Source organism: Garra rufa, chromosome 21 (assembly GCF_049309525.1).
Source record: "Garra rufa chromosome 21, GarRuf1.0, whole genome shotgun sequence".
Lineage (NCBI taxonomy): Eukaryota > Metazoa > Chordata > Actinopteri > Cypriniformes > Cyprinidae > Garra > Garra rufa.
This window is the reverse complement of record NC_133381.1, coordinates 39,318,235-39,343,610: the sequence shown is the minus strand read 5'-3', so window position 1 is coordinate 39,343,610 and position 25,376 is coordinate 39,318,235. Positions and strand designations below refer to the sequence as shown.

The window sequence follows — 25,376 nt, the reverse complement described above, 5'->3', positions numbered from 1 at the left end:
CTGACTGTAGCTTATAGAGTGCATGTGTGGAAAAACCAAATGTGGTCAGTGAACAGAATGTATTTAGTGATTCAAGACACCCAGCTGACAGGCTCAGCCTTGTAATCTATGTAGAAGTTACAGAACACAGTTACCTTTCTTCTTGAATAGTTCAAGCACATTGAATCCTTTTCATCATGTATTCTGCCATGACTTACTTTCTTCCATCAAACAAAAAAGGAGACTCACAGAGCTCTTTTTCATTCAATTTAAGTAAAGTAGGACAGAAACTGTCAAGCTATGTTGCATACCATATACAATTTTTTGAGGAAAGTTAAGTAAATGATCGAATTGACGTCTTTGGATGATCTAGGCACTTAATAGATTCATAAAATAATGTTGTCACTGTGTGTGCTAAATGATTAAGCAAAATCTGTTTGAAAAATCAGAAGTATCTGAGTATCTCCATATGGCAACACACTGAATCAAAACTCCAGGGGCCAGAGGAACTATTTATCTGCTATCCCATGACCTTTCAGGTAATGCTAACATGAAAGAATGCAAAACAGCCACGGACGTAATACGTCAGGTTTTCCCATGACCATATTAAAATATTCATGCAATCACATACAAGACAAGGTACTGTGATCAGATAACCCAAACCCCTTTTACACCAACATATGGCAGCACTTACATGATTTTGTAACTCTCTTTTTCCATCTGTATTCACTTCTGTCAAACATTTTCCTTATTCCAGCTTAGGCTTTATATCTTTGCAAGCTCACATGTCGCAGACCACATCTAAAATGGCTGCTGGCTGCAAGAGCCAAACTGTCAGTAGTTGATAAAAGACTAGCACACACTTCAAAATGGTGTTTAACATTTGGAAGTTGGAACATTTGGAGTTTGGGAGTGATAATTGCGTACTTACATGCAGATTTACTTGATTTAGAATTCTATTTATAAATAATGACCACAGAGAGCATTCAGACTAAATTTATTTGAAGATATTTTAAAATACAGTATGTAATTTTTTCAATTTTAAAATACTTTCTCCAATTTAAATCCACTATAAAGCTATTTGTAGTTAGACTCCTAAAAAAGTAAACTCTGTGGCTCTGTGGCATGTTTAGAAACATTGCTTTTTTGTGTTCTTTCAGAGTTCTGACATGTCAACTTCTGACTCCACTAATGGTCCAAGTTTGAGATTGGACACCCTGTTTGAACCCACTGGAAAATTCTTCTCTTCTTGAGTTAATTGAGCCACATGTACATGAGTCACTTGTAAAATAGCATAAAATAAAATGTGAACAGTTTTCACCAAAATTGATGATATCTCGAGCAAGCCAAACAAAAGTTGGATTTTCGCAACCATTACCAAATTGTTCCCAGCAAAGTTGGCAGTCAAAATTGACACGAAATGGCTTCTTAAGCACCAGGAGGTCTACTGATGTGTAGAAGATACAAAAAATAGTTGTAAGACTGTTTGTATTTCAAACCACTTGGTGGTAGAAGAAGCAAAAACTTTCTCTCTTTCTCTGTGTGTGTAAGTTCTTGTGGAGGTCAAAATGTTGTCACTCTTCAAAAATGTTCTCACTAATATAGTCAAACCTGTCAGGCACAGATTTGTGAGCCAGACCACACTTGTAAAAAGGACTCAAAAGTGGGTCAGATGATGTTTATCTTCAAATCTAGTTATGGTTTGTGTGATGGCTTGGTTTAGGAGATATCTGAGGAAGGCGACCATGTTTTTCAAGATCTCCCAACATTCATATAGGTAATCATGACCCTTTGGATAAAGACACACTGCATGCCAATTTTCAAGACAATATAACTAACAATTGCGTAGTTATAGCCATTTTTGCCAAGTGGCCAGCCACTGCACTCAAACATACGTATATCAAGTTTGGTGAAAATATCTAATTCCTTTCAAGAGTCATAACCATTTTAGTAAAAGTGACCCTTCAAAGGTTTTGGCATCCTGTCATGAATGTGAGTCGAAAATTTAACTTTTTTTCCAATAATTACTCCTTTGGTATGACATATTTTTGACCAATGTTACAGTGACCAAATACTCATTATGTTTGGCTATTTAAATTAAACCACCTCTAACAGATCCGTCATGTTTTATTCATGTCTGAAAGGTTGCTTTGCAGAACACACTCTTGAAATGTTGCCATGTTGCCAACACTTATTAAGCTTCTTTGGACTTGTTGTTTGAACTCTGCTCACAAAGCCTACTGTAAATAATCAAGGCAGGTGCAAGTGACAATAATTTGGTACATAACTTATTTCCATGATAAGTGGGACATGTTAAAACCATTTTGGCTTTAAGTTTACTATAACCTCATGTGTCAAGTACGCAGTTGCAGTAGCTCTGTAGAATCACTGTTGAGTAGCAATTTGCTGGTGAAATTGATTTACTTATTGTGGAGTTAACGCAAGTTATCTTGTGCATTGTAATGTTCAAAGCGGGTGTCATAACAAATGTCAGTAGACCAAGAACATTTTAAAATAATCAGTTCATTTATAAGTTTTTATTGCTTTACACTCTTAAAAATAAAGGTCTTTCTCGATGCCATAGAAGAACCTTTTTTGTCTATATCATTCCATAAAGAACCTTGAAGACATCTGAAGAACCTTTTTCTGTTTCACAATAGGTTCTTTGTGGTGAAAGAAGATTCTTCAGATTATAAAAAGGTAAGTAAGAGATGGTTCTTTAAAGAACCTTTGACTGAATGGTTCTTTGTGGAACCAAAAATGGCTCTTCTATAGAATATATGGCATCGCTGTGAAGAACCTTTTAAAGCACCTTTATTTTTAGGAGCGTACCTTCACTGTGGAAATACCAAGCGGAAGACAATGAGAAAAGCACTGAAAACAGGTGGTTCTATAGCATAAGTTCTATAGGCTTGTTCTCATTTGTCTCATTATAGCATAACATAAGTTCTATGGGCTTGTTCTCGTTTGTCTTCTTTTTTTGATCTGGCAACCCTGAGTCCTTCCTTGTAATTTCTTGTACCACAGCTCTAATACATTAAATACGGCATTAACAACTCAGTTCAGTTTCCTTCTGAACCTACATTCTGTACCTACATTTTTGGGAGTCATTTTAGTTGGGAGTCATTTTAGTTTTGGAGTCATTCTTTAAAGAACCTTTGACTAAATGGTTTTATGTGGAACCAAATATGGCTCTTCTATGGCATTGCTGTGAAGAACCTTTTAAAGCACCTTTATTTTTAAGAGTGTACCTTCACTGTGGAAATACAAAGCGGAAGACAATGAGAAAAGCACTGAAAAAAGGGCGGGGATACATAAGTTCTGTAGGCTTGTTCTCATTTGTCTTCTTTTTTTTAAGCAAGATCTGGCAACCCTGAGTCATTCCTTTTAATTTCTTGCACCACAGCTGTAATACATTTAAATACAGTATTAACAAGTAAGTTCAGTTTGCTTCTGTACACAATACCTACATTTTTTTTTTTTTTGAGTAATTTCAGTTCGGAGTCATTTTAGTGTGGGAATCATTCTTTAAAGAACCTTTGACTAAATGGTTCTTTGTGGAACCAAAAATGGTTCTTCAATGGCATTGCTGTGAAGAACCTTTTAAAGCACCTTTATTTTTAAGAGTGTACCTTCACTGTGGAAATACAAAGTGGAAGACAATGAGAAAAGCACTGAAACAGGCGGGGATACATAAGTTATATAGGCTTGTTCTCATTTGTCTTTTTTTAAGCAAGATCTGGCAACCCTTAGTCCTTCCTTATAATTTCTTGCACCACAGCTCTGATACATTTAAATATGGCATTAACAACTCAGTTCAGTTTGCTTCTGTAAACAATACCTACATTTTTTTTAATAATTATAGTTTGGGAGTCATTCTTTAAAGAACCTTTGGCTAAATGGTTCTTTGTTGAACCAAAAATGATTCTTCAATGGCATTGCTGTGAAGAACCTTTTAAAGCACCTTTATTTTTAAGAGTGTACCTTCACTCTGGAAATACAAAGCGAAAGACAATGAGACCAGCACTGAAAACAGACAGGGATGCATAAGTTCTAGGCTTGTTCTCATTAGTCTTTTTTTTTTAAGCATGATCTGGCAACCCTGAGTCCTTCCTTGTAATTTCTTGCACCACAGCTCTAATACATTTAAATGCAGCATTAACAACTCAGTTCAGTTTCCTTCTGTACACAATACCTACATTCTTTGAGTAATTTTAGTTGGGAGTCATTTTAGTTTGGGAGTCATGCTTTAAAGAACCTTTGACTAAATGAATCTTTGCGGAACCAAACCTTTTAAACCACCTTTATTTTATTTTACTCAAACCTGAGTCCTTCCTTATAATTTCTTGCACCACAGCTGTGATACATTTAAATATGGCATTAACAACTCAGTTCAGTTTGCTTCTGTAAACAATACCTACATTTTTGGGAGTCATTTTAGTTTAGAATGTGGTTGTCACTCCTGTACTGTAAACTACTGAACTGTGTCTGTACAGAACAGGATTAAGCACTAAAAGGTGAATTGGCTGAATTTAGCTGCATTGTGTGCATGGCCACTGTATCATTAGACTGATATAAAAAAAGCAGAAGTCTATGAGATGTCCTCACTGCTGTATGCTATTGTTAGCTTGCACACATCCTTCCATGAGCAATATTATGAGCAATATTGCAGTATCAGAGATGTAGAGGAAGCTCCTTTAACTCAAAAGTTCAAAGAAAGAGCTTCTAAGTCTGGAAGTCTGAGCTGGATGGGAGAATGTCAAGAGTGTCTGGAGTCACACAGCGTGACCCGAGGAAAAGTGTGCAACCCTGTGGTTCGTAAACAAATAGCCTGAATGTCTCGCACAGTCAGTCTCTCATCCCCACAGCTTTTGCTTCTTTGAGATTGAGCACTTTATTTTTCCACAAAATGAAAACCTCCCTCTGACACAAGGCTGATGCATGAAACAGGAACTAGTTGCAACATAATTACTGGTTTAGAAGTTCATAGGGTTCTTATTGTATCTGTGTTCCACAACCTCTATAAATGCATTATTAATCATCAGTGTGTCAGACTTTCTGACCGGGGCTGAAGATTTTTTTGGTAAAAGTATAGGATACTGTTAATTTTAAAGAACCATTAGAAACTATTTATTACTGTTGAAAGCTTGAATCTGATCGTAAAGTGTGCAATAATTTTCAGGGAAATGCATGACTAAAGTAGCTTCAGGCAAATCTTGACTGCATTACATGTCCATATTACTTCACCAAATGATTTCAGTTATTTCAAAGGTCCTTACAGCCTAAAACAGTAAACTAACTAAAACCACCCCGGGTATACAGTATGTTGATGATTGTTTCAGTTGTTCTTACGTTTTCTTGAAAGTTATAGGTGAATCATGATTTGTTCATGGAATCGTTACACACAATACACACGCTTAATGAATGAGACTCACACCAAGTTCAGTTTTACAGTGATGTTCAAGTATGTGAAGTCATGTTAAGTCCTGTTTTTGGTATTGGTTCATGGTTTTCATGTTATTTCACATCTTACACTTGGTTTCTTAACTTTTTCTCTCATGGCATTGGAGTACCTCATTCAGCTGTGCTATCAGAAGTTTGAATGATGTTGCCTTGGCATGCAAACTTTTCTCCCTGAGGGAAACACTGTACTAATGTCTACAATATTTCTTGTTGCTTTACACATTTCTGTTTCAATTGTTTTGACAGCGCCTCTAGTATTAAACACATTAGGTTGAGAGAGTTACATATAAAATGCTTTTCACTACAGATTACAGAATACATATTATATATTTGATTTGTAATATTTTCAGTTTTTTCACAGTAAGAAATAAGCATTTAGTTCAGAATAAAATTATGTGTTCGACTGAAACAGGTTTGCACAAGTTAAACTAATGCTTCCTGAAAACCATTTTAAGTTGTAAAAAAATTATAAATAATAATAATCAGTCACAACAATAAAACTGCCTGCCTAATATCGTGTTAGTGCTGCCAAAACAGCTCTGATGCATCAAGGCGTTGACTTCACAAGACTTCTGAACACCGAGGCCTGCATGGACAGAATTTGTTGCTCAAGCACATCCCATATATACTCAATCGTATTGAGATCTGGGGAAATTATAGGGCAGGGCAACACCTTGATCTCAGCATTTGTCATGTTCTTCAAACTATTTCTGAACAATTTCTGCAATGCTGCCCTATACAAAAGCACTGTGTGCATACCCCCAATGCATACTGGGAACACGCCTCAATACTTCTTGTTTTGGCGATGCACTGACCCAGCCATCACTATTTGGTCCTTGCCAAAGTCACTCAGATATATTAATTTGCCCATTTAGAAACTGACCGTTTGCTTGCTGTCTAATACGTCCCACCCTCTTGACAGGTGCCAGTAATATAATCAATGTTGTTAACTTCACCTTTTAGCAGTTTAATGTTGTGGCTGATCAGTGAATATAGTCTTGGTTCCTAGAATGAATAGAATGAGGCAGAACATAAATGATTAAACCTGCTGACCATTTTTTTTTCATGTAAACATTATCATTTAAAAAAAAAAGCCAAGGCCACATAAAGAATTAGTTCACTTCCAGAACACAAATGTACAGATAATTTACTCATCCCCTTGTTATCCAAGATGTTCATGTCCTTCTTTTTTCAGTCGTAAAGAAATTGTTTTTTGAGGAAAACATTGCAGGATTTCTCTTTCTAATGGTGCCCCCGAGTTTGAACTTCCAAAATTCAGTTTAAATAGCTACCAGCCGAGAAAGAAGGGTCTTAACTAGCAAAAAGATCTGTTATTTTCTTAAATTAAAAATGTACAATTTATATACTTTTTAACCTTAAATGCTTGTCTTGTCTAGCTCTGCGTGAACTGGTTTAAGACCGTAAGGGTAGGTTGAAAAACTCTCATCTCAATTTCTTCTCCAACTTCAAAATCGTATAGAATTTTTTTTAGAAAATAACCAGTTGTTTCGCTAGATAAGACCCTTCTTCCTCGGCTGGGATCGTTTAAAGCTGCATTTAAACTGCGTTAAAACCCACAGGCACCACTGAAGTCCACTATATAGAGGGAAATCCTAAAATGTTTTCGTCAAAAAACATAATTTCTGAAGAAAGAAAGACATGAAAATCTTGGATGACAAGGGGGTGAGTAAATTATCTGTAAATTTTTGTTCTGGAAGTGAACTTCTCCTTTAAAGAACATGTTCTATAAAGAATAAAGCCTATATATTGCCTGTATATTTACGGGATTCATGCCTCATCTGTCAAAGCATTTCCCACTCTTGTCTATTAAGCTGTATGAATGTTAATCTTCTTCAAAGTTGGTCTTAAGGGGAAAATCTCTGCGTGGTCAGAGATTTTCATACATTTTTTATGTCAGTACATAGTAATTTGTGATGATTTAAAAAAAAAAAAAAAAGAGTTATTTTTATTTTCAAAATGATATATGACTTGTTGGAATCAGACAAAAAAAACGACAGCCGTTGTTGGAGCCAGTATTAGCAGAGTTAAAGAATTAAAGTTTTCTGAAAATTCCAAATCAAAATCACTAAGCGACGTTGCATATTTTCCTCCAGTTCTTTTCATTATAATAATTACTATATTATTAATCACAACATAGCTATTTTATTTTTGCTATTAAAAATAAGAACAAAGATTCAAATAAACAGTAGTTTAATCAAGAGCACCGAGTGATTGTCTTTTCTTTTTTTAATGTTTGATTAACATTGAGACAGCTCTATTATAAGACCTACTGTAATGCACGGATCTAATATAATGTTGCACATCAGATTTTTCGCCAACCATTTACTAAATGTTCATGTAAGACATATTTTTGTGTGTGAATCACAAAGACATATTTCGCAATAATGTACTTTCTCAGGAGATTGCACGCTCTCAGAGAGGTCCGTCTTATGCACACGCTTTGCAAATGTTAGTCAGCACGATTTGTTTGTTTTCATCAGCATAGGTTTGAAATCATATTTCACTGGTTTGGATGTCATTGAGAATTCGATATGAATTTTCACCAAGCCGGAATGCAGCACTTTGCAGCATTAGACCTACAACTTGTGGTGCGAAGCAGCAGTCGTCCAGTAGTGAGCAGAGAAAAATATACTTTTCTTAGAAAACATACAAATAAATTTCATTTTAGATGTTTAATAATATAATGTCTTGGTGAAATGTTTGTGAAAACCTAAAATTTGACCAAAACTGGTAACTTTTGCCTGTAGCTCAAAATTAGACCATGCACATTCTGACTCGTTTTGCCAGCAGGGTCACATTTGATTAGAAAGTTCAGTTGGTTAATGAGTTCATTTTATGAGTCATTTTTAGTAAACTAGAACATTTTTGCTTTCAGTTTTAGCTGTGGGACATTCACTGATTCCCAAATAAAATCAGCAAGACATAAACCAGACTGTTTACAGCATTGAGTAATACTGAGTCAGTAGAAAGTCTAAGAATGTGCTGTAACATTATAAACAAGCATTGTGCAACAGCTTTTCATAGTAATCGTGAAATGTTCCTCTTTTTCCATTGAACTCCAGTGGTCTTGAGAACATTTGATATATAATCGTATTACAGCCGTGCCGATATACAGCCATGTCTCATGTGATATTGCTCCTATATATATATATTGATTTTTATTCATCAAAGAATGCTGAAAAAAGTATCAGATTTCATTTAACCAAACAAAATCCAAGAATCCAAGACAAAAGACCATGAACTAAAATTAAACCAAGACCTATGACTAACTGCAATTACAACTTTAAACACACAAGACCTGACTAAGATTAAGGCAAACAAATATACAAAATACACACAAGAACAAACAGGGAAACAAGACTGATTAGAAAAAACACTTGGAAACAATCACCAATGACAGGATTAGCAAACATGAAACAAGAGCTTCAAAGTAAAAAAAATCATGAACAGAATTACATAATAAGAGACAAACAGGAACAAAATGAAAACATGGAACAAAGATCAATAAAAATGCTACAGTTGGTTTACTGGATATATTGTTGACAGTGCAGAGGTGGAGAAGAGGGTTGGAGATGGGGAAGTTATTGAGAGGCAGCCTGTTGCATAACAGGTGGCAAAAAGATGTACTTCCAGAAAATGATTAGCTGGTTTTTGCGAATTGGCTTTAAGACTAAGATACGGTATATTATATAGGGGGAAAAAAAAACTGGAAAAAAAAAGTGAGGTAAGAGGAGATGGAAATCTCTTCTGACTGTAACTGTGGATGGGTGGGAGGAACAGGAATGGGGGAAAAAGTGAATGGAAATGTGGAGAGGTTTAACAGAGATTCTTATGGAAGGGGGTCAGAGGCAGTTTCCTGTAAACATGAAGCCGAGTTCATTTCACACCAGTGAGTAACTAGGGATCGCGAGACAGGAGATGCTGAAGTAGCCTAAACATGCTCAAGTCTCAGGTCTGCTGAATTTTCCAAGAAGGAAGAGTCGCTGTCTTTTGGGAAGAAACAGCAAAGAGTGTCCAGTTGATTGTGGTATGTGCCCACAGGAGGCGAGCGATGACCACAGGATGAAGGAAAACAGCCTCCTACAGCTTTCAAGACACAAAATGAGCACAGACCTCTAGCTGTTTTCTGTGCCTCTATCTATCTATCTATCTATCTATCTATCTATCTATCTATCTATCTATCTATCTATCTATCTATCTATCTATCTATCTGTCTGTCTGTCTGTCTGTCTGTCTGTCTGTCTGTCTGTCTGTCTGTCTGTCTGTCTGTCTGTCTGTCTGTCTGTCTGTCTGTCTGTCTGTCTGTCTGTCTACCATTTTATCGTTCTATAAATCATTGTTTTATCTTTTTATCTATCTATCATTATTTTGTTTTATTGTTCTGTGGTTCTATGTATCTGTCTGTCTATTGTTTTATCGTTCTGTCGTTCATTGTTTTATCTGTCTGTCTGTCTGTCTGTCTGTCTATTGTTTTATCGTTCTCATTCATCGTTTTATCTTTCTGTGGTTCTATTGTTCTTTCTATAAATCTGTCTATCATCTATCTATCTATCTATCTATCTATCTATCTATCTATCTATCTATCTATCTATCTATCTATCTATCTATCTATCTATCTATCATCTGTCTGTCTGTCTATCGATCTATCTGTCTATCGATCAATCAATCAATCTGTCTGTCTAGTGTTTTATCGTTCTATCATTCATCGTTTTATCTTACTGTTTCTATTGTTCTTTCTATAAATCTATCTATCTATCTATCTATCTATCTATCTATCTATCTATCTATCTATCTATCTATCTGTCTGTCTGTCTGTCTGTCTGTCTGTCTGTCTGTCTGTCTGTCTGTCTGTCTGTCTGTCTGTCTGTCTGTCTGTCTGTCTGTCTGTCTGTCTGTCGATCTATCTGTCTATCTAGTGTTTTATCGTTCTATCTAATCAGTCTGTCTTAAATGGCTTTTTAAGGATTTGTCAAGCCAACATCAAAGTTTGTGTTTTACCTTTTTTTTTTTTTTTCCAGTTTTGTAATAAAACATGTATTTTTGGCAGGAAACAAGTTTGATTTGTCATTGCTATCGGATGAATCAGTCTTACTGGTAAAAAACCCCACTCATATATGGTCATTCTTTCCATGAGAAAGTGAGGAGCGAGTCTCCACTGGGAGCTAACAGCAGGCACTGAGTCTTAGGAAATCCTATGCCATCCACGTGACATTATCTCATAGTCATGATGATGAAAGCAGCTGTGTGTCTGTCTGACAAAGCACCACCGAAGATAACCATTAAAAATGCTGTCACCTCTTGACTATTTTAACCTTTTCTAAATGGATTTCCTTTAAACCGGTGTTGTAAACATAAGAACGTCATGTTGAAAAAGATTCAAGATTTAATGATTAAAACATTGCTCTATGATCACACGGTTTAGAAAACATGATTAAATTGATTAAAAATGAATAAAAAATTGGTCAGACCTACCATACAAAAGACTGCTAAAAGAGCAATCAAGGAGAGACTTTTTAAGTTTTTTTATTTGCTTTAGTGCTATTTTCACAATTAAGGTGTATATTTTCAAAACTCTTAGTACAAAAATCCAATCTGATCACACTTTTAACACTACTAGTCATGCAATTACACAAATTTTCATCCACTCAATCGTTCTTTCAAAACATAAGATTATTGTAATATATATTGAGAACATTTGATGTAGTTACAGAAACACAACATTGTGATCTTCTTTCAATGTAGTACTAACAATCAGTTCATTTAAGAGCAAACAATTCAAGATACAAGTTTTAAATTGCCTTTGTTGCTGAAACAATTACAGTAATACAGGCAATAACTGTCATGTTAGAAAACACACATAACTAGCTTGCATAACTCACATAAAATCCATAATGTTTGTAAAAGTATTTATACAGTGTGTATCAAAAGGTATTATGAAGATATGACATGGCCATAAGGTTTTGTGCTAGAACAGACTTTACTGTCAGTGCAGTTTCCATTCCTTCTGAGTGGTTTTTAAAAGGCTTCAAAACTACTCACAAAGACCCTTGAAATTGGTCAACGCTCAGTTGAGTAGTGCAGCCAACACAGGGAGGCAATACAACTCCCAGGGTGCACAACTAAATTGGTTCAGTTGTAAACTTGGCTTAGTGGACCAAACAACACGATCAGGGGCCAAGATGGCTAATGTTCAGATAGAGGAATCACAGCTGACTCAATTATACATTGTGAAACAATCAAAGCAATTGTGTTTGGGGTCACAACCCGTTGGCTTACTGTACGCTGCAAGCCATTTCCGGAGATTTACAACTTTCTAATTTAAATATGTGAACGAAACCTCATGGAATCTCTCTATAAAACCTGACTTATTAAAGCCTTATTTAAACAGTTAATAGTGGCCATGCCTTAGAAAGCTTAAAAAAACTCTATGAATGTGTAAATTAAAGTAGTCCAATGCCTCGAAGGCTCAGCCATATGTTGTTATTTACTGAAAATGGCAGCTCATTGGAGCTCAGTTGTGCAGCTAGGTTGTTTTGAGCCAATCAAATGAGCCAAAAATGCCATGTGACAGAATATTTCCTTGGCTGCTGACAGCACTGATTGGCTAATGTCACCAGAGGCAATGTAAAAGGCAGGAAAATCCATTTGTGTCATCTGCTACACAACATAATGTCGATTATGTCTATGCTCCTATAATTCATAAGGATAAAATCAAAAATCAGCACTACTTTGGGCACTTTTACTGGATGTCTTTTTTCAATGTCTTTATTATGTTAAAGTCCCATCAAAAGATCCATCATCGCTTTTGGAGAACATTGTGCAAATGAATCCACTGCCATGGACTATAAGCAATACCATAAAGCCATACCAATACGCTCATGAAATAAATGCCCTTTTTTGAATTACGCCAAAGGAATAAAAACACATTTCCTCTGAGATTGTGATTCAATAAATTGTACTTCTTGGGAGCAGCTATGTGAGAGCTCTCCAAAAACTGAGCTAATGCAGTAAGTTACAGAAGGCCAAAAACTGTCAAGGGAAAACTTTTTTGACCTCCTAACGTCAAGCAGCATGGTTCAGATTCTGGATGTGAAACTGAAAAATGCAACAAGAAAGGGGAGAAAAGGAAAAGTCCTTCTTGAGAGCTGTTTGACCATTTGCCATGGCCTAGTTATCGACTTCCCATTACTTTCTTAATTATCTCATAGCTCCATCAGCATCCAAAGGCTGACCAACAGGGCGGCAGCCACAAAATGCATTGCCAGCATAAACCAGACTCAGTTTGCACTGTGCCATTTTTCTATGGGGCACAAAGATTAGGGAAGCTGTTATGTTGTTATGATGCAGACTTATCAGTGCACAAACAGATTATCATAGTCTACATGACATACAGGGATACTTGTGTGTCACTTCAATAACCAACCAGAGAACTAAAAGGGATATACCCCTGTCCTGAAAACTTGACATAACAAAATACGGCGCTGTGGTGACTGATAAGACAACTCTTCAGAATAAAAACATAATGAAGTTGTGGCTTTTGAGCTTTAGGAGAACCATTTGACTTTTCACTGTGCTGCATTGAAGTGTTAAAGGAATATAAGAATATAAAATAGCTGATGACTGTATTTGTTGTTGGTTCCTCTATTATTTGGCGGAATGTGGAGAATCTTCATTGGACCCTTAAAGAGCCTATTAAAACTATACAAATAGAGACTATAACAGTGCTGGCAGTGGTCTTGTAAAATTAGACAATGAATCTTGTAGCGACAGACCAATTAAAGTCCTAATTACCACATTTATTGCCCATGGGAAAATGCCTGGGATTTAAATTTGTTACATTATTGAACAACGTGTTCAGTAATAATATTAGTTACTAAGACAGTGTGACATCTTTCATGGGAAGAAAAAAGATCCCACAATAAAAAAAATGGAGTGAAGTACATTTTCCATGTTTGCCCTTGACCAATGAGCTACAAGTTTCTCAAATAAATGTTGCAGGCCTCCCCAAAGGCATATAATGTCTAAACAAGAGGTCTGCTTCGTAATAGCTTAAAACCACTTTCTTGCCTTATAAGGGTGATACCCAACCGTTATGCAGATTTATTTGGAAATCAGCTTTCTTAATATGAACAGCAATATCAGTTATACAAAAAGTGAAGGAGGTTTACATATACTTATAAGACCATGAAGTTGAATTTAATGGCTGGGGTCAAATGTCTAAGATAAGTCTGTAAAAATAGGGACCAATGTGCTGTTTTAATATGAAAAAAGTAAAAAATAAATGAATAAATAAACAATGGTCTCATTGTTTATACATATACAAAAGATACATTTTTGGATGTTTTTATTGATGCTGAAACATACAATTTGGACATATTTCAGCGTTTAAAACATAAAAACTGCTACGTATGTTTAGCCAAAAAGCATAAAATATTCACAAATCTTTTTTTATCATTAAGATATTTGTATCTATGCATTTTTATAGTTTTATCGATAAACAATTTATATTTTTAGACCCCATAACCATCTGGGGTCTGAGGGTGTTTTGGAAGTTTTAGTCAGGAATTATAGTTTGGAAAAAGTCTAACTAGTAAATTGTGTTGAAGTTATATCACACTAACACAACAACTGATGCAAGTAGACTAATAAAAAGAAAAACTTACTTGTGTAAATGATTTCATCCGCTGAAACAAGCCACGAGTCGCAGGACTGGACATTGCGTTGGTTTCATACTGATTATATATCACAGAATTTGTTTTCGGTTGGAGTTACTTTATCTAAAAGTAGAAATGTCAAGCTTTCTATAGATATATCTATTTCAAAAAGATATTCGCGAGACTGAGACTGCTCAATGCGCACCCTGTTTATTTTCTTTTTGTTTTTTTTACAAAAGCACAATGTTTTGTTGATATTGTGAGTGTACACAAATAAAAGTAGCCCTTTTACAGATTTAAATTATGTATTACTCTTATATGTAAGATCAAAAATAACGGAGTACTTTAGGTTCTTTTCTCTGTCGTCGTTAAAAATGCAAGTGGCGTCGCTGGCGTAGGTTAACCTACCTCCAAACCTAAACCTACCCATTTTATTATGAATATAAATATATATAAAATGTAACTGACAGAAATATGCAGGAAAATGACCATTTTAGTAACAATATAGCATTAAAAAAAGGTATTTTCATACTGTAGCTAATCCCATGCTAATCCCACTCCAAACTCTAAACCTAACCATAACTATGTTCAAAAGCAGTAATCCAAATGACGATAAACTGCAGCGACAGTCCTCTGCGGTTGAATACAATAAACGTTGTTAATCGCTTTGTATAAACTTTGTATGAATCTAAGTTGTTAATGTTAATCCTGTCGTAAAGTTTCTTGAAGCAGCAACTTTTGAATTTGTAACGAGCGTGAAAGCATGGGTTTTGGTGCTTACGGTCACTGCTCAGGATGGAGGTGAAGATCGCTAAACAAAGGCTTGGGTTTGGTTCTGTTCCTGGCAGTCATATGGGTTCTGAAGATTTCTATTGCACCTCACAAATAAAATAGATTCATTTTGTAATTAGGTTGTGTTTTTGGTGTATTTGATGGTTCTATTGTCAGGTTGGCAGTTGGTCAGAACAAAAGTGGCAGACATGTTACTTACTTGTTCAGATGACATTTTCTAGTGAAAATTTGTGTAATTATAGAATCTTTGAATCCGAAGTGCAGTATTTACACCAGTGCGGTGACGAACATTAGATTAATCTGTGCTGAGGAGCCATACAAATGCACAACCCATTTAAAGATGATCATGTCGCAAATAACTGCAATTGTAGATTTCAAACAGAGGTGGCGACAGAGGCAAATCTGACAAACTGAAGCTTTAAAAAATAGATTCAGGTTGCTATTACTACTACATATTTAGCACTGAATGGATATTAAAAAGTGACTGTAGTCTGATTATGATTTATATGATGATAGTTTTAAAACATAACATAATCCAATCTGATTTTGTATTTCAGATTACACATAATCATGTACTACCCAGCACTGTACGTTCTTCTAATCAGGCGGAAATGATTTAAATCATTGCCAAGCTAAATATATCAATAGCTGTTTAGATTCCCAGAGATGATATTATGGTGCCCTCTTTTCCATGATTCACCCATGATGCCATGATTAAAGTCAAAGGAATTTTCCACAGACTGCCAGCTGGGGCAAAACGGCCATGGCATGAACACATAGTTTCTATTTTATCCCTATAGTCGAAACATTCCACGGTGACAAGCTGCGTGAAATGTGACGTGAAATGGAAAGTATCTGTCATGTCCGCTGAACATTTAATAGGTCATTGTAATACAACTAGGTTTGTATATTTTTGAAGAAAATAAGTGAGCAGTGTTTGCCTTTGTTGTGGTTACCAGGGGGTTGCTAGGTTATTGGTGTGTTAGGGTGTTGATTACTTATCTATGATATTGTGGTCCCTATTTCGTCATTATTAATGTGCCAAATAAAATTTGAACTATTGGAAGAACAGCAATAGCATAGTCTCTTCAGCTGCTCATGCAGTACACATGATCAGGGATGAGACATGGCTTAATGCGATCTGATATAAATTGTTCATATGGAACCATGGGAAAGATGGTAATCAGAACTGACATCAACCTTCTGGAAAATAAACTTAATCCACATACCGGTATTTTTGTGAATGGGATCTCTAGAGAAATGAAATCACTCATAACTTCTAGGGGTGTATTCACTGATTATAATTTATTTATTGGCAATTTTCTTCGTTTATTGGCATGTTTCTTTTCTTTTTCTTTTTGTTTAAACAAATATTCATTAAAAGTTACTGCCATGGCAATAAACAGGGTTGTAGGATTGTCTTAAAATAAACTGTGATACAAAAGGGCTTTGTAGTTATAGATAAACATTTTTTTTTTCTTTTCATATTTCAAACAAACACACAGACACACATTGGGAATATATATATATATATATATATATATATATATATATATATATATATATATATATATATATATATAGTGACAGAAATTTGTAAACTGACTGAATTCCAACCTACAGAATGTATGATTTTTATAGTCACATGTTAATGTGCAGCGCTCATCCTGCATTAGAAACTGCATTAGATTGTGAATCTGTGCTGTCACACAAAGTCCATTGCTATTTGTTAATGTAGGTTTGTAATATGATGCAATGATAATGTACCTGGTCTTGGTGGAGCAGATCTGCATCACATGCTGTTGTGGCAAGAAAAGGCTCAAGTCCCAAAGCAGATCTAGACAGGTGGTGCTGGGGGAGGTGGAGGGTTTCAGAGGAAAACCATTGATTGTCATTGGCTGCAGAATCAGCAGAGGCTAACCAGCTTGTGCAATGTGGTAAATTATGTGATTGTTTGCAGATTGCATGTAAAAGTTTCATGACTGAAGATATTTAGCCTAAAGACGTGTTACACATGCATGTTGTTCTGCATTTGAACAGAACCCTGCAATTATCCTGCAACCTAAACACACAATTATGGGTTGTATAGCACTATAGTGTGGATGCATAAACCATGCTGTAGTAATTGAAAAATTGAATTGATAATCATCTTCTATGACATAATCTCCAGAATGACTAAACATTTCCTATCTGGGTTTTGAAAGTGCTGTAATTACGCACTAACGTGATGTACTCTGCTTTTATTTTATGAGTTAGACAGAATGAAATAAAGCAGTAGGTGAAACGATCAAAGTTGACCTCTTCCCTTTGAAACAGATGAAAGAGATGATGAAGTGCACAGAGGTATAGACCATTTGTGGCTAATGCTTTTAAAGGATTTTTTTTTTTTTTTTCGTTTTAGGCTTAAGATGGAGGAAAACAGCCCACATAAAACAATCAGCTCTAATTGAGAGCACATGTATTCAAGGAAACACCATGAAAACAGGAGACCCCTTGAGGGGCTCCACAACTGCTGGAACAAGCCAACAAACTGAGGATGTTTCTAGAGTTTCTGATGAAAACTGTATGCAAAAATGTTAACTGTGAAGGAAATGTGGACTAATTCTCAAAAATAGAGGGTTTTTATTGGGCTTTCCTATAAACTCCCGTTGCCTTGTTAAAGGCTGGCTATAAAAAAAAAGACTTTTCATTGACTGAAGGTTGTTAACCATTCCTTGAATTAAAAATAGGTTGATATTAAGCTGTAAAAAAACATCCATGTTAAAAAATTATATGTGAAGAGGTCAGTAAAATGGAATTATGATTCAGAAACACCCATGGTGTTTTGGATGCATTTTACTCTAACGGTTAAAATACGTCTTGAAAATACATAGCTCAGCTTCTGTAGTTAAAATACTGAAATGAAACATTCTGCATTTAACAGTGTCTAAGAAACGAGGGTTATATAATCCAGCATTCCAGACATTTGGCAACTTGCTCCCTTTTTTCATTTATTCACATCTCCTCAGTGATCCTTTGATCGAAAGGTTTTGATTTCCATTGAAGGAGATGAGAAGTATGTTTGAAGAGCACCTTCTCAAAATATCCTCCTATCAGATATCAAATAATGACTGTGTGCCTTTAATGTGTCAAATAAATCCTACAGTACAAAAGGTGATTTCTTACAATGATTACTTGTACAGTCCCAATGTAGCGGAACCAAACTTATCTTAATGAACGTCTTTGGCATTTACAAGAACATCTGAAGTCCTCCACATTTTTGTTTTCTTTGGATAAACAAGCTCCACCGCTGTCTAGAGGTTGCCTGAAGTACTTTATTACATTGTAAAAAAAAAAAAAAAAAAAAACCTGCAACTGTTACCCTAAAGAGATATTTGTACCTGGTTAACACCGTTTTTTTTTTTTTTTTTTTTTCAGTGTATCATCTCCCTGTTATACTAAAATGAACACAGAACTTATGACCCCGGATATTAATATTGGTTATTAATGTGATTTGGTAATAAATATTTCATTTTGATTCACAACCCTGTTATGTTGCAGTTTACAAATGAGAGAACCGATGACAAGAGCAATTATACATTTTCAGTAGTTTTATTGAAAAATGCCTCTTCTGATTCAGAAATAAATAAGAACATAAGGCTGTGGAATTCACAATGTGCAATTCAGACATGAAAAAAAAAGATTCTATGTCTATAGACTTGCAACAAATTCCAACTGCATTTCAACTGATATCACTGGAAAAACAACTATATTCTGATTGTAAACGTCCTTCCTAAATATACAACACAGGCATGCAATTCTTCTTTTGGTGTGAGTTGGTATACAACAGATAAATATTCGATTTAGGATAACAAAACAAAAGCCAGGTCTAAGAACGATGGGAAGTTGAACCGTTTGCCATTTTCCTTGAGAGAGAAAGAACAACACGTTGCACTGCAGCAAGCACGTTTACACTTTGCAAACTTTCAAAATGTGCAAGGAATCAGTTCCTAGTGTTTATAGAACATGGTACTGAACAGGAGTTTCTTACAAATACAAAATGCAGTTATGTTACAGCAAAGACACATTGTGGAACCATTGGCAAGCACACAGGTTTCTTATGAGGAAATGAAAGTTGAATATCAGCCTCTCCACTCGACCGAGTTAAATGTGCATATGAACGAGGCTTGCATATGAATGCAGTTTTTGATTGACAGTACAGAAGATACACGTTCACTCTATGTTTCTATTCGTTTAGCTTCCTTTCTTGATAGCGATCTTTTTCCACGCTGGTTTCGCAAACCTGGCGACTGTGTCTCGATATCTTCCGACGGCTGGGCTGGTATGGGCACTACGTAGGTTTCAGGTTCTGGCTGGTAGGGGCCTGCTTGGAAATATTATTTGGCCAGCTGAGCATGTGCTTTTGGTTTCCAACATGGCATTTCAACTCTTCATTCATACATGGTGTTAAAAATAATAATAATAGAAAAAGAGATATACAAAACTCTTATATTAACCAAAAACTAAACCCATTTGGCGGTTGTCCACAACCTTGCGTTGGACCCCCCCCCCCCCCCAACTATCGCTAATCTAACATACGTGTATAAAAGAGAATGCACTTGCTGTGAGGTATCATAGAATTATAGAAATCACAATATCACAAATTGAAAGAAAATCGTAGCACTCTGCAAACATACTGAAAACTTCATGGTTGCATATACTAATGGCACACACTGCATTTTTAACCTGAGCGTTGCCTACGTGTATCATCAAAGATGAAAACCATTCAAATTAAAATGAAACGTCAGCAAGAAGCAAGTAATCAGGCGCAAGCTTGACGGCTGTTAACCTGTTAACTTTAGCCCACTGCGTCATCGAATAACATTTACAAGGCACAATTAGTTTATTTACAGACATCTCATCCTCATACAGAGCTTCCCCTGTTGAACACTGTTAACTTAAACGCTCATTGTTAGTAGTTTCACATGCGTTCTCAGCTCTTTCTTGCTGCTCTAGATGCAAACAGGCCACGGGTACATAACCATCACTGGCTCCAGTATGAAATAGTAGCGCTCAGCTGATGTTAGTGGCAGTCCAGTCCTTTCTTTGGTTTGATTGATTGGGTTTTTTTTTTTTTTTTTTTAGAGTTGGCCAGCAAATATTCAGCAATCATATCCATGGTGGTTATCCTTATTAGCTCATGAGCGAGTGCTAATCTCGCTGACACAGGATGTGAAAGGGATCAGGCAGTCTAGATAGCAAACTATGCAAAACCTGAAATGGGTTAAAGATTGTGTTAGTTCATCTCAGTGGCAAAACGACTACCTTCAAGTGTAAAACAAAACTGTAAACATGCAGTTCTTCATCCATTAGATATATTGTTAAGCAAAGACACATAGCCGCTTACTACAAAGCTCTGTTCCAAAGCCCACTGAGCTGCCTAGCTAGACAGCATTACGCTTCTTCTGTAAGATTTTGATTTGTCAAAATCTCACATCAACACATTTATTCAATATATATGCTCTACTTCATTTTTGTCATTTCATCTGAATATCAACATTTCTGAGGTTTAGTCAGTCAAAACAGTTTTGAGGTTAACTGATTTAATTTAGCAAATCTGTGATATTGTATTATGTTGAATGTCAAAGGCAGTTTTGTCTATTTGAAATGAGGGATTAGTGGACACATTCAAGTTTTTAGGTTTTCAAAATCCATTAAAGACTGAGCTTTTAAATTCGGTCAATGTTATAACAAAATTTATTCAGTAAATGTCAAACACTCTTATATGTTTATTTGTTGTTTTAATTACTCATGGAAATATGTTTTATTACAGCCACAATTTATGTTTAATATATTAACAATGAATTGAGTAGGACATTTGAAAAAGTTCATATACAGACTGCATTTTGTGCAATTTAAATTTTATGTTATAATGATAATAATTGTTAGATACAACAAAGTTTTATTTGAGTGTTGATTATGCATGAATTAGATTAATTGAATATTAAATAAAATGCAGTTTTAGTTTTTAGCTAAACAAGATCTCAAATTTTGCATTGGTGTTTTGGTAACAATATTTTTAGTGTATAATTTATTAAAACATTTAGGCTAATTGAGTAAATAAATAAATATTGCTATTAATTGGAAATGCGTCAATGTATTGGTCAGTAATTGGCCAATAAAAGAGTGTGCTTTTTAAATATGAAAATAAATAATTTAATATAATAGTTTGGGCTTAATAGTAATATTATAGTAATGTACCAAATAAGACAGTTTACAGCATTATTTGGGAGAGATTTACAAACTATTGGTATAGGTAGATGTCATTCTGAATAATCTGCGGTTATCCGTATTGGTTGAGAAATTGATTATTGCTGCATCCCTACTATTAAGACAATTTCAATTAACATATGTGACCCTGGACCACAAAACCAGCCATGAGGGTCATTTTTTTTAAATTAACATTAATACATCATCTAAAAGCTGAATTAATAAGCTATCTATTGACGTATGGTTTGTTTTTGTATTTGAAAATCTAGAATCTAAGGGTGCAAAAAAATCAAAGTATTGTGAAAATTGCCTTAAAAGTAGTCCAAATGAAGTTTTTAGCAATCCATATTACTGATCAAAAAATAAGTTTTGATGTGTTTGCAGTACGAAATTTACAAAATATGTTTATGGAACGTGATCTTTATGTAATATCCTAAGGATTTTAGCATAAAAGAAAATTTGATTATTTTGAAACATACAATGTATTTTTCCCTAATTACACATTGTTAATCTTCTCCTAATTTATCTTATATTTCAGCAAAGAGAAAAACAATGATTGGTAATGTTCACTGTTTTACCCAGTATTTGTGTGTTTATAGTGATTTAATGCTTATGAGAGTGTTACTTTGTCAACTTAGCAACATGCGAATGTCAAATTCAATTAGAAGCAATGCTATGTTGTTTTTAAACCATCTTAGAGTTCTGTTTCATTTAGAGTGCTGCCTTAGAAGCTTAGCACACCTCAACGAGACAGCTCTCTAGGTTTTGGGGCAGAGCTCAAAACTAGTTTTCAATCAGCCGTACTGTGCTTACCTGGGTAACCTTGCCCATTGTAAGGGATGCCTACACACTGAGAGGAGTCACAGTATCCTGGAGGTCCAGGTGGTCCTCTGATTCCTGGTCCACCCTGCCGCCCTGGTGGGCCACGGGGCCCCGCTGTGCCTGAGGGACCAGGGGGTCCTATCTGAGACTGCCCTGGTGGCCCTGGAAAAAAAGCAGGCAGAGGAGGTGTAAGAAAGTGTCTTTTACCTCGCCTCTAGGTTTTCACTGGATGTGGAAGGGGAAAACTGATTTCGAGCACTGTAATTTAAATATTTTGACTGTTTAATTAAAAGGAAGAAGGGGTAAATCTGCCCCCCTACCCCTTTCTGTCTAGACGGTATAAACCAAAGTGGAATGCTGTCCCTCGACTCTTGCTCTCATGCACTCTGAAGTCAGCACATGTGTTGCCAATAAAACCTCCATAGAAAACACAAGTCAAACTACAAACAGTGAGTCACCGCAAGCTTCCTCCTACTGTACGTATACGATCGCTGTGTATTTCATTCACAGAGAGGTCTAGGCGTTGTTTGCACGAGGGAGATGTTTCCATTTCTTTATAGTTTTAGCTCCTGGAAATGCATGGTTTTACATTAACAGACTGGATAGTAATTAAACGCATCCCCAGTTTGTTGAGTGTTGTTGTAGTTACCATGGAGCCAATAACTCATTCAGACCCTTTGTGTTACAATGGGGTGAACATGTCTGTACAAATTCTCTCCAATAATAACTGGATTACTTCGGCCTTGTGATCATGGCTCAGCATGGAAACTACCACTTTGGCCAGCTTTGCTTCTTCTGATAATGGAAATGCCTTATTTGCTGAAAACAGAATTGCTTCCAAGCTTTAGTGTATCAGGAGGCCTGTTTGCAGATTATTATTGTTGTAGCTTCTGTAAAAACTTCTGCATTGGTCATTAATAGTCAAGTGGTTTAAAAGACAATTATGACCCGTACTGGCAAAATGAGTCGGAATGAGCACATTTTCAAAAATGAGTTCTCTTTTTTTGAATTGGACAATGAAGGCAATGCAGAGTTGATTTTGAGAAAAATCAAGTTCAAGCAGCGTTGCATACTTTCCTCCAGTTATTTTCTTAATATTAATTACTATATTATAAATCCAGTTTATAATTCTTAATAGTAAAGTTATTTTCTTAATAATACAGTAAATACTATATTATGGATCTAATATAATGTTACACATTAGATTTTTTCCCAACCATCAACCAAACATTCATGAAAGACATAACAAATCATGTTTGTGTGAATCTCATTTTATGCACTCAGCACAGTTGTTTGGACTTTTGACATTGAGAATAAGAATATTCACAAAGCTGGAATGCTACGTTTTGCAACAATAGACCTACAACTTGTGGCGAAAAGCAGCATCAGTCATCCAAAAGTGAGCAGAGAAAAAGGTATTCCTTTCAAAAAATGTACAAATAAAGATCAATTTAGATGTTTAATTACTATTTGGAGCATTGGGACCGCTAGAAGAGAGCTCATTTTTGTGAGAAAATTGGATTAAAACTGACATTGTACACTTCCTTTGCATGTAGCTCAAAATTAGACTGTGCGCATTCTGAATCATTTCACCAGCACAGGTCAGAATTAATATTTATGACTATTCAGATCATGAGAACAAAGCTAGAACTGAATTGAGCTGAATAATAACACTATTGTTTTCAATCGAGTTTATGAACTGAATTAATTTCGTAAATGATGAACTTCACAACATGGGCACTGTTATTGAACTGACTTGAATCAACACTGAATTAAATTAAACTGAACTATTATCTTCTGTAAAGTTGTTTTACAGCCAAACTGAATTGATTTCATAATTAACTGCAACACTGACACTGAACTGAATCAACACTGAAATAAATCACTGCATAATGACACTATTGTCTTCTGTAGAGCTGCTTAAAGTTGACATTTACGTTGTTTCACAATGAGTTTTGCAACGCTGTGTCATTGTTAACATTTGCAACATTGTTATAGTGAATCTGCTTTGTATAAAGCGCTATGTAAATAAATGTGACTTGACTTGAAAAGCAACAAATTTCAGAAGAAAAGACGTGGCATGGTCACAGTGGACAGTAATGGTAACCATAAGAGAACTTACCTGGCTCTGATTTCATTGATCTGTTAATGATTCTTTTTTGCTAATTCTGAGCAAGCATAAATAGCCAATGTTTAGACAACAATTCTTATTGAATTAACTACCCACGAATGTCTGGAGTCAGTGCATGAGATCATTCCAGATTTTAACTGAATAGTAAGAACAAATCACTTTGACCATTGATTCAGGTAGAGCCAACAGGAAATAAGCACGCTGACGGCCCTGACAGTGGCTCCGCTGCTTACATTTGCATGCAATGCAGTGTTCTGTCCACTTTGACTGAACAACGCAGAGGTTCCACTGATAATGGAACCAAATTCTTTAATGAATACTTTTTGACTGCTAAAACTTTTGAAAAAATGTATGCATTATTCTGTATTCCCCAAAAATATTTTATATTTCTATCTTTATTTGTATTCACATTTTTCTAAAGATTAGGACAAAACTTAAGAATTCAAATTTTTTAATAGATTTTTAAAAAATCAGAAAGTTAGGATAACCGCCAGTCTTTCATATTTTTTATATTATTGTTGTGATTAAGCATTGCAAAATAATGGTAGCTACATATAATACATATGACTATTTGCTGAATTCAGAATTCAGAAACAGCTACAAAATGACTCAAATACGGACCTTGTGTTTTAATTGAACGAATTACATTTACATAATAAACATAATTTTCAGCACTCCAATAGTGCGCACTCAGAAAGAGTCATCAAACCAGTCAAGATTAAAATATTGTGCACACTTATTATAATTATTAGAGTAGTCTACAGGAAGTGCAAAAGGCATTTTTTTAACAGCGAGTCTCTGGCAAGAACCACTGTACAATTTGATATTGCTGAAAACTGTTTTATCAATCTAAGAATAAAAATTAAGATGCTTCTGAAGCACTTTGCACTTTCTGACAAATGTACAGTCTAATAAAATGTTAGTTTTTGGATCAATTCTCACTATTAACTTGTTGCTTATAAGCATGCATATTACTAGCATACTCACTGTTTATTAGTACTTATAAAGCACATGTTAGGGTCATATTTAGATCCCATGGCTAAACTCACCTTGCTAACTATTAATAAGCAGCAAATAAGGAGTTTATAGAGGCAAAAATCATAGGTAGTAGTTAGTTAATACTGAGAACTGAACCCCAAACAAAAGTGTGAATGCAATTTCTTAAATCCAGTTTTTTGTGAACCCAGCCTCTGGATCTCAATTCTTTAAAACTCTTTGAAAAGCCTACAAAAAACAGCACAAGACAGGAAAACACCCTAATCATT

At 35.3% G+C, this 25,376-nt stretch overlaps 1 protein-coding gene across 4 annotated transcripts in view; it reads right to left on the bottom strand.

Moving 5' to 3' along the window:
- Positions 1–18,481: 18,481 nt before the first annotated feature.
- The window catches only part of col12a1a (collagen, type XII, alpha 1a), an 84,552-nt gene continuing 77,657 nt past the window's right edge, over positions 18,482–25,376 (bottom strand). For 2 of the 4 annotated variants that reach the window (XM_073827406.1, XM_073827405.1), the window contains 2 exons: positions 21,972–22,142; positions 18,482–19,275 (listed from right to left, as the gene is read on the bottom strand). In XM_073827406.1, coding sequence (XP_073683507.1) covers positions 19,127–19,275; positions 21,972–22,142 — 320 coding nt within the window. In that variant the 3' untranslated portion in view covers positions 18,482–19,126. Of the gene's footprint in view, positions 19,276–19,455; positions 20,163–21,971; positions 22,143–25,376 lie in introns of those variants that run through there. The other 2 variants (XM_073827403.1, XM_073827404.1) reach the window with 2 other exon arrangements.